Source organism: Frieseomelitta varia, unplaced genomic scaffold (genome assembly GCF_011392965.1).
Source record: "Frieseomelitta varia isolate USP_RPSP 00005682 unplaced genomic scaffold, Fvar_1.2 scaffold_591, whole genome shotgun sequence".
NCBI classification, from domain to species: domain Eukaryota; kingdom Metazoa; phylum Arthropoda; class Insecta; order Hymenoptera; family Apidae; genus Frieseomelitta; species Frieseomelitta varia.
In genome coordinates, this window is record NW_025110358.1 from 451,244 (window position 1) to 464,253 (window position 13,010).

A 13,010-nucleotide genomic window follows, 5' to 3' on the forward strand; every position below is an offset into this window, starting at 1 on the left:
TGGTTAAGAAGAAGAAAGAAAGTACTTGTGTGTTAACAAAAGTAAGCAGTATAATTTTTCTTTTTTTTTTTTTTTTCATTTTAAAATAACTAAGAAAATATATATGGAGAAATGGAGCAGAACATAACATTTCAATAAGCGAGTATAATTTATCGTGGGAATTGAAGATTCATCTTACTTAGTCATTTAATTATTTTCCGAGAACGAATATCTGTGCACAGACAGCCTGGTCGATGCTTCTTCAATGAGCTTCGAATCATCGAGTCGATCTCGACCTCGACTTTCACCCTCGCGCAAGGTCTAGGATACTCGGATGGATCTTCTTCTTATGAATGGAGAATCCTTCGGTAGTCATTAAGAAACTGGTTTCGAAGCGTGTCTAATGTTTGTTGAATAATAGCCACTTCCTTTTAATGCCAAGCATTAAAAAATTGGGATATTCTCCCAAATAACTTTACTACAAACATTTTCATATTCGAATATATTAATTATGAGAGCGTTGCTTACTTGTAGATGAAAAATAATTGAAATAAATATGAAACATCATTTCTTTTGAAAATTTAATTAGTAGTGGTGGTGACAATTAACGAACTAATTAATGATTTATTTAATGTATACGAGTATGAATGATGATTTACCTAATTAGTTTCGTAAATACAAATTTCCATTATTCATATCATATCTGTATAATGCCTTTATTGTGAACGTTTTAAATTAAACACTTGCTGTTCTCGGTTTTCTCAACAAACTGAAAGTGAGTGTTTGCCTGCTCTTTCTTTTTCTATCGACAGACAAATTAGCAAATTAACAGGTTGAATCCTGCGTCACGTTCAGAGGATCGTAACAAGGGAAATTGCTTCAGCATTTCGTGGCGTATGCGTCATACTGTGTCGAAGAATGTTCTTTAAACAGAGGATGGAAACATTCAAATGTGAGTCAGCATCCCGTGCCATGGATCCTGCAAGTATCGTAGTTTCACTTTCACCATTTAGATTTCTTCACTGTCGATTCGATTTATATTTGTGCACGCTGAAACTCGATTGAAACTTGACGTAAAGAGAAACGTTAATTAACTGTTTGTGAAAAAGTAATCGAAGAAAAACCTTTCTAAACGTTCGAACAATATCTTCTATATTACGTTTTTTGAAGTTCGATGGAAAGAAAAATTGCAGTTCATGAAAAAGAAAAGGCAAAAAGGCAAATATCGAAAAATTGCCGTTCAAAATTCCAGGAATTTTTTTCACTTGACGTTTTCGCGCTATGCAGAAGTTTTCTCCGCTTTGTAAAAGATACGAAACAATCCGATGTGTTCTTCAGAAATCTAAGAATTGCGTACGCCAGGCTCATCTTCCTGGAAATTGAACAAAAATCGTACTGGATATTAAAAGCTTTCTTTATTTATTAATTTTATGAATATAATAACGACTCTTATCACCTTTCGTCGTAAGTACATTTTGTCGGAAACACTGAGAACGCCGACCAAGTTCCAGAATTCGATCTAAACAACAGTCATATATGTATGTATGTGTGTATATATATATATATATATAATTTAATATAATAATAATAATAATAATAATATATTAATGGTTATATTTATACTTTTCTTTTATCTTTATTCTCGTTTTCTTTCATTTTCTCGTTTTCTTTAATTTCTCTAATTCATTTTTTGTACGATCGAGATCACCCGATCTGGACTTGGTCCGGACCTTCTTTGCTTCACCACTGTGTGTTTTCAATTTTCGTTCTTTACCGCTGAATGGCTTCGCGAATTAATCCGCCGACCGAATCACAATTGCGTTTTGAACTCTATCTAATTACCTTAAATATAATATTCGTTTGCCCTATTGATTAGGAAGTAGACAGAGCGTGTGCGGAGCGTTGTCTGATCGATCTGCCTTCTGGATCAGTATTATCATCGTTTCCCATCATCCAACTACGGTAAAATTGAAAAATTGTTCGTAGAATGAACTCGTTCTTTGAATCGCAATCACAGGCTTCCCGACCTGTTTCATTTCGTTCGTTTCAAACAAATAAGTTTCGTGAAGACTATCCAGACTCTAGGATCAAATAATAACGTGACCATGCTACTATTCGACGACCGAGACAAGATGGATGTGAATGTTATTCCAGCTACGATTCCGAATTTCAATATTGTCGCACTGTAAGAAAGAAGTTTGTTTTATTAACAATTCTCTTTGGCAAAAAAAAAAAAAGATAAAGAAAAGCAATATTCGCTTGAACGTTTCGTTTTTGAAAATCAATTTCAATGATGAAACAAAGTGGATGTTCTTTAGAAGTAGAAAAAGATATTCTTTAGAAATAGAAAGCACTCATCCAGAGGACAGGGCTCAGGGAAAAAATATGCACCCTCGTATGTGATTTCGTGGAAATCGAATTCGTTCTGTCCTTCTCTCCTTTTTCTTCTTTCCTCTTTCGTCTCATTTATTCACCATCTCTCATTCTCTCTCTCTCTCTCTCTCGCGCGCGCGCCCCTGCTCTCTTCTTAACAGCTAAAACACTTTAATGAAGATTCATATAACACGAAGAAACTGGAGCATGCAAACTCGAAAGTGCGTGCACAAGATAATAATTTCGAAAGGCTTGAAATATAACAGTAGACGTGTCTTTTTTTTTTTTTTTTTTTCTAGAACAGCATTTTCCTTTTACGCAGGAAAATGTTCTTCTCCTGAATTGAGAAAACAATCTTTCTGAAATATCTTACATACACCTTTTGTTGGAAGTACAAAATTGGAAGAGTAGAAAACCACACTGTAAAAACGCGAATAGTTTCTCTTGAAGCGTCGGCTGTTTTCTTTTCAAATAACATTGAGACAGTTCTAAAGTTCCTCGCCATCTTCATCTTCGTGTGTAATTGAAAGTTAGTTTGAAATTTTTGTTACGTATTATTATTAAGAAAACAATGGTGACAATGGTGATAGTCTCGATTAGAAAAAAATGATTCTATTTAGTAGTTTTAGTGGTGGTCATTTTCATGAGTAAACATAAACATGAAGATAATTGTATATTCAGGCCATGTATTAAAAAGTTTATAGCACTGAAAATAATAAGTAGATTCTCTAGTAATTTTCATCATAATTTTAATTTTCATCGCTAATGTTTATTCATTAGCAAAGTTGTGGCCTCAATTTCTTGCAATCAATGCCCCCTTCATCACTAGTAGTCACCGTTATTGACTGTTTTAAATCTTTGTTATTTTTCTCATAGCCATACAATAGCTGTCGTTAACAATCGTCTTTACTAGAAGTGCTTTGAACTTTATTGCTTCAACAGCAGACGCTTCAGTATGATTAAATGCATGAAAAATGAAATTGCACGAGTACACGACTTATTGTAACATCTTTAGAAAGAATTCAATCTTAGCTGTAAACATAGAGAATTTTGAGAATTTAGAAGAAGAGAATACTTTTACGATTTTATGAAAAAAAAAAATGAAAAAAACGTGACAAGTGAGTCCACGTACACACACAATTTCAACGAAAGGAATGTCGCAAGGAATGACTTATAAAAACCATACTACCGTGTTGCGAGCTGTGCGATTTAAAATCTCCAAAAACGACAGCAACAAACGCAACGATCGGCTTGTATCTCTGATTGTCCGCTTTGTAACAAAACCAAACTCTGAAACTAAGCTCTACGAAATAGAAAATGGTGCCCTTTGCTTGGCCTGTAGTCGCCAGATTTTAAATCACACACCGCCCCGACGCCAATACCTAAACACAAGGGAATTGATCCGCAGTATCACAAGTTTCTCATTTACTAAGAAAGTTCGTTGACTAGATGACAAAAAAAGAATCGCCTATCTTTCCCTCGTTTTTCATTCACGTGTCTCTCGTCCTAGCGTTCACATGCATGTATTCAGTGTACTCTGTATTGCACGCATTTGCCTCGCGATTTAGGCCCGCAATTGGCGAATGAAAGTTGCAATTTGAACCCTTCGAAGCGCGAACAATTTCCGATTATAGCCTCAGTTCCTCAATCTTCCCGTAAAGATTGTGGATAAAATTACGTCGACCGAAACTATCGTATATATTATCCCCGATTTCAACCAGGAGATTCCTTCACGATTTGCCGATTTCATAGCTGACCAATCTCGCGTTATCTAACGTTTCGTTTTCAGCAATTTATACAGTAGTTCCGTTCGCAACTGCAAATTTATGAATTTAACACATTCGTTTTATGAGATAAAATATAACACGTTACAAAATTAGAGAATACACGAAGAAATTCTTAAAAGAAGAGATTTGTTATTTCAAATGGAATTGAAACGAGACAGTGCTTTCTAGTTCAACGCTTCAAAAAGGGTCAAACACGAGTGAAAATGTAATTTTCTTTCACGATTCTTGCCGCAAGGTTTTGCTGACGCTATTGAGCCTCTCATGACAATGCGAGTACATACAAGAAACAGCGAGAAGATCAATGGTGAAAACTTAGAGAAAAAGAAAAAAAAAAGGAAAAATGGGCGACGCCGCGACGTTACGAATTCAGAAAAGCGAAGAAATGGATCAGCGATATCTTTCCTTCTCCTTTCGGCTTTCTCATCGGCTGGCACCAACCGTAAAATCGCGGTTAGGAATAATTAATACAACGCGTTTTACTTCCCTCCTCAAGCATGTCCGCTATGACGAATTTATCGAATAAACGAATTTATCATCTAACTTGTTCATCTAACGAAATTTTTGGCCAATCGGCCAAATCGTTCTGCTCTCTGTGATAAATTCTTTAAAACGTACTCGAAAATACAAAAATTTCATTCGTTATTACTTTAGGAATTTTCTTCTCTCTCTCTCTCTCTCTTTTTTACTAGTCGCACTAGTTGGTCTTTAAAGAAAAATATAAATACGAAGGAAGAAGAGAGAGATCGTTCAGCGTAATTGATCTTCGAGTATGTTTCAAAAACATGTACACCGCGTGAGTTTACACAATGTTCACGTAAAAGTGTGACTTTTATAACTATAACGTTAATATTCTTTTACACGACTATTATTGCTTTTTGCGACAATGCGAGCTCGTAACGTATCCGGAAATAGAATTATAAATAACATGCTTTTCCTTTTCTTTTTACAGAGACAATGAATTACACAATGGGAAGAAAACACCGGTAGAAAGAACCTGGCGTAATATTCGCAACGAGGAAAGTTACGGAGAAACGTTATCTAATCGAAAGAACTACGAACTACTGTCACTAGGGCAGCAATGGCTATTATCGTTATAAAAATAGTAATACAACTGGCCGGAGAAATGTTTGCCCCTTTCCATATTGTTCTTCCGGTTTCTTACGAGCATCTCTTCATGCACGAGTAACATCTTTCCACGGTTTCTTCATTAATTACTATAATTTGTATAAAGAAATCGCGCAAACGCCATTTCCGAGAGCACAGTTCCGTTAGAAATTCAACATTCTTCTTTTGTTTGACTAACTTGTTTGATATGTTCCTGGTTATAGTATGAGTAATTGTAATATTTTCTATCATTCAACTGCGAAGCGAAATCCTGGCACTTTTTACAATTTCAAGACGCGAGGATGCTCGTTATCGTTTAACAGTTCACTGTATTCATGCTCGAGGAGGCAAATGAACGCGTGACAGTGTGCGTTGGAACGAAGAATTCGATAATATTAAATAGTATTTAAAGAGAATAACACTGGGACACTTCAAGGTGTCTCAACAGTAATTGATGAAATAATATTTGATTTCACGAACGACGAACAGGCAATCAGCGATTTCTGAATAGTAAAATTAAAAAGACAGAATTACAGAAATGCTAACATTACAATACGAGGCAAAATCTGAATAAAATAAACAGACTATACCGATAAAACTATCATAACATTCAATTCATTCAATTTATTATTATATGGGACAAAATTTAGACAGATGAACGTCAAGTAAATGATTATTCTATTCGTCGTTCTTGAAATGGAAGAAATAGCTCGTCGAGCGAATTTCTTTGGCTAAACGAGACCATCGCAGAATAACTATAATTGTCTTTTTTTCTTTCTTTGTATTTTTTTTTTGCATTTTTTTTTTATACTTTTTCTTTTAAATATCTCTCTCAATGATAACGATTCTGTAGCAGCTATATCTACGACACCGATGGACGAAACGGATCGAGGATAACCCGTATGCGGGAATTATTCTCGCGTATTTTTTGCTATTTCTCTTCTTTAAATAACTATGGTATCTCTTCTCCGTCATATATCGTTAGCTAATAAGCGTCTGCTCGAAACGCAGTTTCCTCCCGTTCGAACGGGATGTATATACTTTCAAAAAGCGTTTGTCTGTTCGTGTTTTCCTTCATTCTTTTTTCAAACGATAGTTTGAAGTCAAACGATAATTTGTTACACTTGTTTCTCCTTTCTTGACGCTACTATTATTATTTTCTAAATTCAGTTTATTCGAATTTACGATTTCCTTAATTTCCATGAAATTACTATTGGAAGCTGAGAAGATGGTAGTCGGCCTTGATTAGCTCTAAATCAATAAATGTAAGTCAATGGAGAAATTAAAAATGGGACCAAATGATCACGTACCACTAGTGAAAATTATGTAGCTAATGTAACGTTCCAACTGCCAACTTCTTAGTTCTCTATTATAGATATTATATAATCAGAATAGAATTCAATAGGTTACTATTGTTTTTGATAATGTTACTGAAAAATTATATCACTTCACTTTTCTATCGACGAATCGTTCCACGCAGATTTATCAACACCATAATAGCCGAGCCATTCGGTATTAATGTACTTCCTACTATATTTCGAACATATTATATAGATGAAAAACCATCGTTTGCTTCTTTTTACGAAATTCTCGATGTACATCTGTATCGGTTCATTCCAACTATCGAATCGAAATAATATCTAGTAACAATTTTGCGTGGTATGTCCCGGAGATTTCGTCGACAATGTAATAATGTAGAACAATCTCTTTGAGAAGTACCAACATCTTATAAACATTGGTAGATACTTAAGCATGTTTCGCTAAACGTTTCTACAACTTTTTAAGTCATATCGATACATGTAATTAATTATTGCATATAGTTGAAACTTCAAATATTTTACACTATAAAGACGCGAAAGTCTTTTTTTGAATACTGCAGTTAGAATTACTTTTTTGCTTGTCGCAATGAACTCGACCATTTGGTGGTTGATCTCTTTCATCCTTTCTCTCTCTCTGGCTATCTGACTATTTCTCTTAGCAATACGACGTGAAACTACCCTCACTGAGAATAAAAACATTTTAGACTTCGAAGACATACCACGCACGGTGTTTCTAAAAAACACGACCAGAAAAGACTGGGAACTAGAATGATGAAAATCCCCCCCTAGCTTAACGACTACGAGTGGAAACGGAACGTTTCTCAGTCTATGTCGATCACATCTGGATTCTCCGCTGATCCCTTTCGCTGACGCATCTTCCGGCGCAGCAGGACCGTCCTCAGGATGCTCGGTGATCGTAGACCCGCGACTTCTGGCCGCGGGGCATGCTGCTACGCGGCCTTGTGCCTCTTCCTCTGCTCCCTCCGCGTTAAATTCGACGTACTTGGACTGCCCGAAGTGGAACCCTTCTCGCAGTCAGCAGTCGGCAATGGTTTTAACTCTCTGAAAAGTTATAGCATGCACAATGAATAATAATGTATACATAATACAGTGCAAAAGCGTAGTAAAAAATATAATGAATACCTTTATCCATTATTATTATTTTTATTACTAACAAAGTATTCATCACTATTATTCATAAAGATTTTTAGAAAGTTTTGAACCACCACTTGCAAAATTGTTTCAATGCAACGCATTTCTCTTTTTTTTCAAAATTTTCTTTTAATTCTTTTGATGGATAAACTACTCTTTTGATAAGAAAAAATTTCATTTGCTGTAACCAAATTACAAAGTGACTTTATACGAACCTGTAATTAAGAAGTTCCTCGTCATCGGGTACTCTAGATATAAGATCAAGAAGCTCGTTGTTTGGAACCGAGTGAGGCCGGATAATTTTTCTGAAGAATTTATTGACGCCCCACACCAGGATAAGGTATCTTAAAGGAATAAAATAGAGAACAGCGGCACCGAGGATCGTCAGGATCACGGCTAAGTAACTCAGATAGGGGACAGTGAAATTGAAAAGATTTTTCACTCTTTCACAGAGGCTGGCTATATAACCGATTGAATTCTGAACAGTCTGGGTCACCTCTTGAATCGCTTGCAGTCGCTCTTTCAGACTTTTTTTCTCTTCCTGACAAAAAAAAAAAAATTAAAAGAAAAATTATTCGAAATAAGAAAATATGGCGAGGAAGTAACATTTAGATTCTAATTTTTCATTAAAAAGTAATAATAAGGAAAACATCAATATTGTTGATCAGTAAATTCTTTAAAATAAGAGAAACACAAACAGAGATAAATAAATAATAGAAAAAAAGGTAATTGTTAATTTTTTAATAATTATTTCTTTATCTTTAATTAATCATTTGATCTTTAATTTAAAAATAAAAAGTTAAAAGTTGATTTAATTTGAAAGTAGAAAATCAAATTGTGAGTGAATATTTTATTTATTGAAAAGGTAAAATTTAGTTTTGAAACAAATGTTACGATATATTGAGAGATCGATTTTTAATGTGGTGACCTCGGTTTGACCAATACCGGTACAAATCAATTTGAATAGGTCGTTTGAATAGGTCGAAGAGTAAATCGAGGGAAGCACTAGACCAAAATACATGTCTGTCGTGTTCGTGACAAACATCCAAATGTAATATTCATTGAAAAGAGTCTTCAGCTAATGGCAACTAAACATCTACTATAAATTTCTATTGTTCCAGAACAATAGCACAAATTATATCCTACAGCAAATTTTAACTGTTATTTTCTTTTTACGTTCCAACACTCAACAGATGATTAGTGTAAATTATTATACGCTGAATACGATCTCACTTGGAAAGGATCAATTTTAAAAAGAATAGCAAATTTTCAACTTTTTTGTTTTTTCAAATATGACGACGTATATTTTTATATTATTACAAGCATTTAAACATGTTTAAACAATGTTCACAATACAATTCATTGCGTAAGAATATAGAAAGATCACCTATCAGTTATTGCAACGTAAAATATACTATTAGTATTATCAAACAAATTACAGTAATTTAATTTCTCTGTTAGAAAAGAAAGAATGTAACTTCAACTTAAAATAATTTCAATTTAAAATTCTTGACTTCAAAATGGACAGGAAAGTAAAGTACAAGTAAAAATTTTATGCAAAGAAAAAGAACATTTTCAATAAATACACAAATATTTGTGAAGCTAATAATTTAAATCACAATTGTTAAAAATACTTACTTTGTCCTTGTCATCATCGTCGTCATCGTCATCTCCAGGAGTGGCTGGGCCTTCATCACCCTCGTCGTGGAAATGGGAACTCGAATGATGGGATAAGGGTGTACCGGTTATCATCGCAACCTGTCCGGAAATCCATTGATTGAATCCACTTCCATCTTCGTAAAGCTGGCAGGTAGCAAAGGACATGCAGCAATGCAGGCAAAGGTTGTCAAGCAGATGATTTATATACATGTTATCTTACATGTATTTAGGGTTGATTGGTTATTGACGTCTATTATTTATAAGCAAGCATTGAGAATGTGTAACAGTAGTGATCAATATTATATACTAAATGGAGGAAATGTGGTAAAAATTGATCTAAGATTATAATGGCATTTTTTATAAACGTAAGTCTTAAAATGTCATTCATTATTAGATAATACTATGCTAGGACATTAGAATATTTGATAAATTTATAAAAATAAAATATTCAAGAAGATTTAAAATTTAGGCCAACTAAATTCTATACTCATGCTGGTCACATATTTCTGTAACTTTAATTTCATTTAGCTCAAGAAGGAAGATAGTAATTTTGTATTAAGTAGCACTAACAAGAACAGAAGAATAGCCAATGTACAGAATTACCTTATTGAATGCGATTAGAATTCTAATTCTATAGGCTGTCTAATTTATAGAATTAAATATTGCAAATGTTATCATTAGGTAAAAATTTACGAAATAAAAGTTGTGGGATGTTAAACTTTTGCAGGCACTTAAGATTAGCAATCAAACTTAATGGATGAATAAGTATAAGGTAAGTGTTAATCTCAACAATCCATAGAGACAGTGATAAGTATCTCAAAAAAATACTTTGATAAAGTAAAGTAAAAAAATCTTTCTAAGTTTCTTTACATACCAGATAATATTTTAAAAGGATAAGAAGTGCCGCTGCTGGAAACATGTAAGGCTCAAAGTAGTAACAACCCAAAACGAAGATGATCAATGCGATGATGCTTCTCATTTTACTTTCCCATTCCCAGCAGCTCCTAATTATACAAAAAAAAAAAAAAAAAATCATTGCACACTAAATAATAATATTTTTCAATAGAATTAAAACATAGCTTAAGTATGACTTCGTAAAACATGTCTTTATGTTAATTATGTATAAGGAATTATGAATAATGTGATATTTCAGGAATTGCAGTAATTATTAATCATTGCTTTGACAAGTCACGAATAGTATTTCATTCATAATGACGAATGCAATTTACATAACAAATGTTTCTGATTATATTCTCGAAACAGACTAAAGGTCAGAATCAAAGTAGTATACGTACTGCACGTATTTTCCGATATCAATCACGATAACGATGATTGCCTTTAATCTGAGAACGTTACGTAGGAACACCTGTCTTTTGAACTTTATCTCGGGTTCCATGTATTTCGTCTCTTTGGGATTTAACGTTCGTATACAGGCTCTGATAACGTTCCACACTACGGTCATCTCCAGGAGAATTTGAGGGGAATTCCCCTTGGCTCGACCCCTTAGTTTTTTGTCCTTTAACGCGTACCATCGTTTTTCACCGTTCCTTATCCTCAGAAGAGGTATAGCAACTTTCCCAAGAAACTCTACTTTATGGTCCCTGTCCTCGTCGTACACTGTTACCTCTAACACCGAATTGATGTCCTTCACATTACTATAAGAAGCAAATAAAACTTCATACAGTTAAATTATATATTTCATATCTTCTTAAACTAATATATTACGTAATCATGATCACTTACAAAGTGAATATTTTTTGCCAACATGGCGCCAGCGTTTTATATTCGGTTTGGGTTTGCAATCTTGCGTTTACCAATTCCAAAACGCAGAAAGGATCGCTCTTGCCACCCAAATCGGCTGCCGCGAGACCTTGTGCTCTGAATACCTGTGTAATAATAAAAATATATTATACATTTTAAAAATCGAAAGTGATAGAAGCAAATATGAAAGCTGTGACTTTTATATTTAAATTTTCACACTTTTAACATGTATTGTGAACTTTCATGCAACTAAACTTTCTGCTTATTATTATGTTATTAATATGATAAAAATAACTTTGACAAAAAAAAAAGATTACACCCTTTTCAATTATTTCTAAAAAAAACATGCATTTCTTTTTTCCATTATTTTTTTTTTAATTTACTTTCTATTTTCAAATTTAAGTTCTCCACTTTTTCATCATTTTTCAGAAATAGATACCTTCACTGTTAAATGCCCGACGTCCCGCGCCCTTTGCAACGAGTTGGCTAACGCGTATCTCTGATACAATTGTTCACGTTCACGAGGTGTTTCCTCATGAGCGGCTAAATCGCTGATCGTTTCACTGGCGGTCGTGCCGCTAATAGTCAGCAGCAAAAATATATTCCCAGAGCCGTCCTCGAGGTCTCGCCAGAGTCGATGGGTCGTCTCGCGTTCAAGTGTCGCCAAATCGATCACCGTTCTTCCCATTAGGTCATCCTGGTGGCTTTTATCGCGATCCCAAACTGTGACCTCCAACTCCTGACCTAAATAAGGATCTTCGTACAGATGAAGATCGAACTGCTCCAACCAAACGGGATTCAGAGTTTTATGCACCACTTTTGACTTGTACTTTTCCGTCCCGAGACTAAAATAAAAGAAGATAATTATAAATGTATTTTAAAATATTTTATTAAAGTATGGATGATTTAATGGGCAATAAAGTTAATGTATCCAGTAATTTGTTATGTTTGACGTTGGCTCCTATTGTTAGTTTTAAAAATATTTCATAGTAAAGTAAACGAGGCATAGAGATATCTTGTCGAGCGATAAAAACAAACAGTAATTTCAATAACAAACACGATGCTGAAGACAAAAGAGAAGAGAATAAGGGCATTCATACCGAAACTTGACATAGGGATCCGAAAGACCGTCTATATCCATCGGTAATAGATTCTTCGCCTCTACAAGAACAATCGTTACCACGGAGCTCCATATCTGCGACTTCAGTCGTCTATTTACGTCTGCCAATCGATTGGTCCTTTGGAAATACTGCAAACATAAAAGTACGTCGCGTGAGGTCCAATTCTTTGTCGAAGGAAAGTACAATAAAAAAGTGAAATAAAATAAAGAAGAAAACAGGGGGAAGAAAACTACAGTTTCACCATGGGAGTACAATAATTTCACAGTATCCTAGATAGAGCATTTGTATTGGAGAAAACAAAATGTCAGCCCCGATATTAGTTCCCGATTTATTTGTTCAATGGACTCGGCTCGATAAGGAACTAGTCAAGGCTTATTCGCGATTCTATATGTTCAACTTTGATATTTGTTCCTAATCTTTTTGTAAATACTGAACAAAGCATTCCGAGAAATCCATACGAAGCTTGCAATAGTAATTGAAACGTAAGAGAGAAAAAATAAGAAATTTGAGTGATTTTAAATGTAACTATCGCAATTGTTTGTCAAATTTACAAACATGAATCATTCGTAGTATCGATAAGCGCAATCTTTCAGTATAAACTTAACTTTATCTTATTACATTTGATGTATGATACATGTTAGATAACAGAGTAAAAAATGAAAGTTAAGTTTAGCACGGTAATTTATTTTTCTTCAAAGATAAATCATGTGTTTTTGGGTCACGAATCAAAAATTTATCACATGGAGTATATTTAA

General features: G+C 34.2%; 1 protein-coding gene across 14 annotated transcripts in view; it reads right to left on the reverse strand.

The window, feature by feature from the left end:
* Positions 1-1,372: 1,372 nt before the first annotated feature.
* The window catches only part of LOC122534388 (multiple C2 and transmembrane domain-containing protein), a 35,171-nt gene continuing 23,533 nt past the window's right edge, over positions 1,373-13,010 (reverse strand). For 7 of the 14 annotated variants that reach the window (XM_043664968.1, XM_043664970.1, XM_043664969.1 and 4 more), the window contains 8 exons: positions 12,235-12,383; positions 11,574-11,979; positions 11,117-11,259; positions 10,669-11,028; positions 10,248-10,377; positions 9,353-9,517; positions 7,930-8,255; positions 1,651-7,624 (listed from right to left, as the gene is read on the reverse strand). In XM_043664968.1, coding sequence (XP_043520903.1) covers positions 7,513-7,624; positions 7,930-8,255; positions 9,353-9,517; positions 10,248-10,377; positions 10,669-11,028; positions 11,117-11,259; positions 11,574-11,979; positions 12,235-12,383 — 1,791 coding nt within the window. In that variant the 3' untranslated portion in view covers positions 1,651-7,512. Of the gene's footprint in view, positions 1,499-1,650; positions 7,625-7,929; positions 8,256-9,352; positions 9,624-10,247; positions 10,378-10,668; positions 11,029-11,116; positions 11,260-11,573; positions 11,980-12,234; positions 12,384-13,010 lie in introns of those variants that run through there. The other 7 variants (XM_043664972.1, XM_043664964.1, XR_006307871.1 and 4 more) reach the window with 6 other exon arrangements.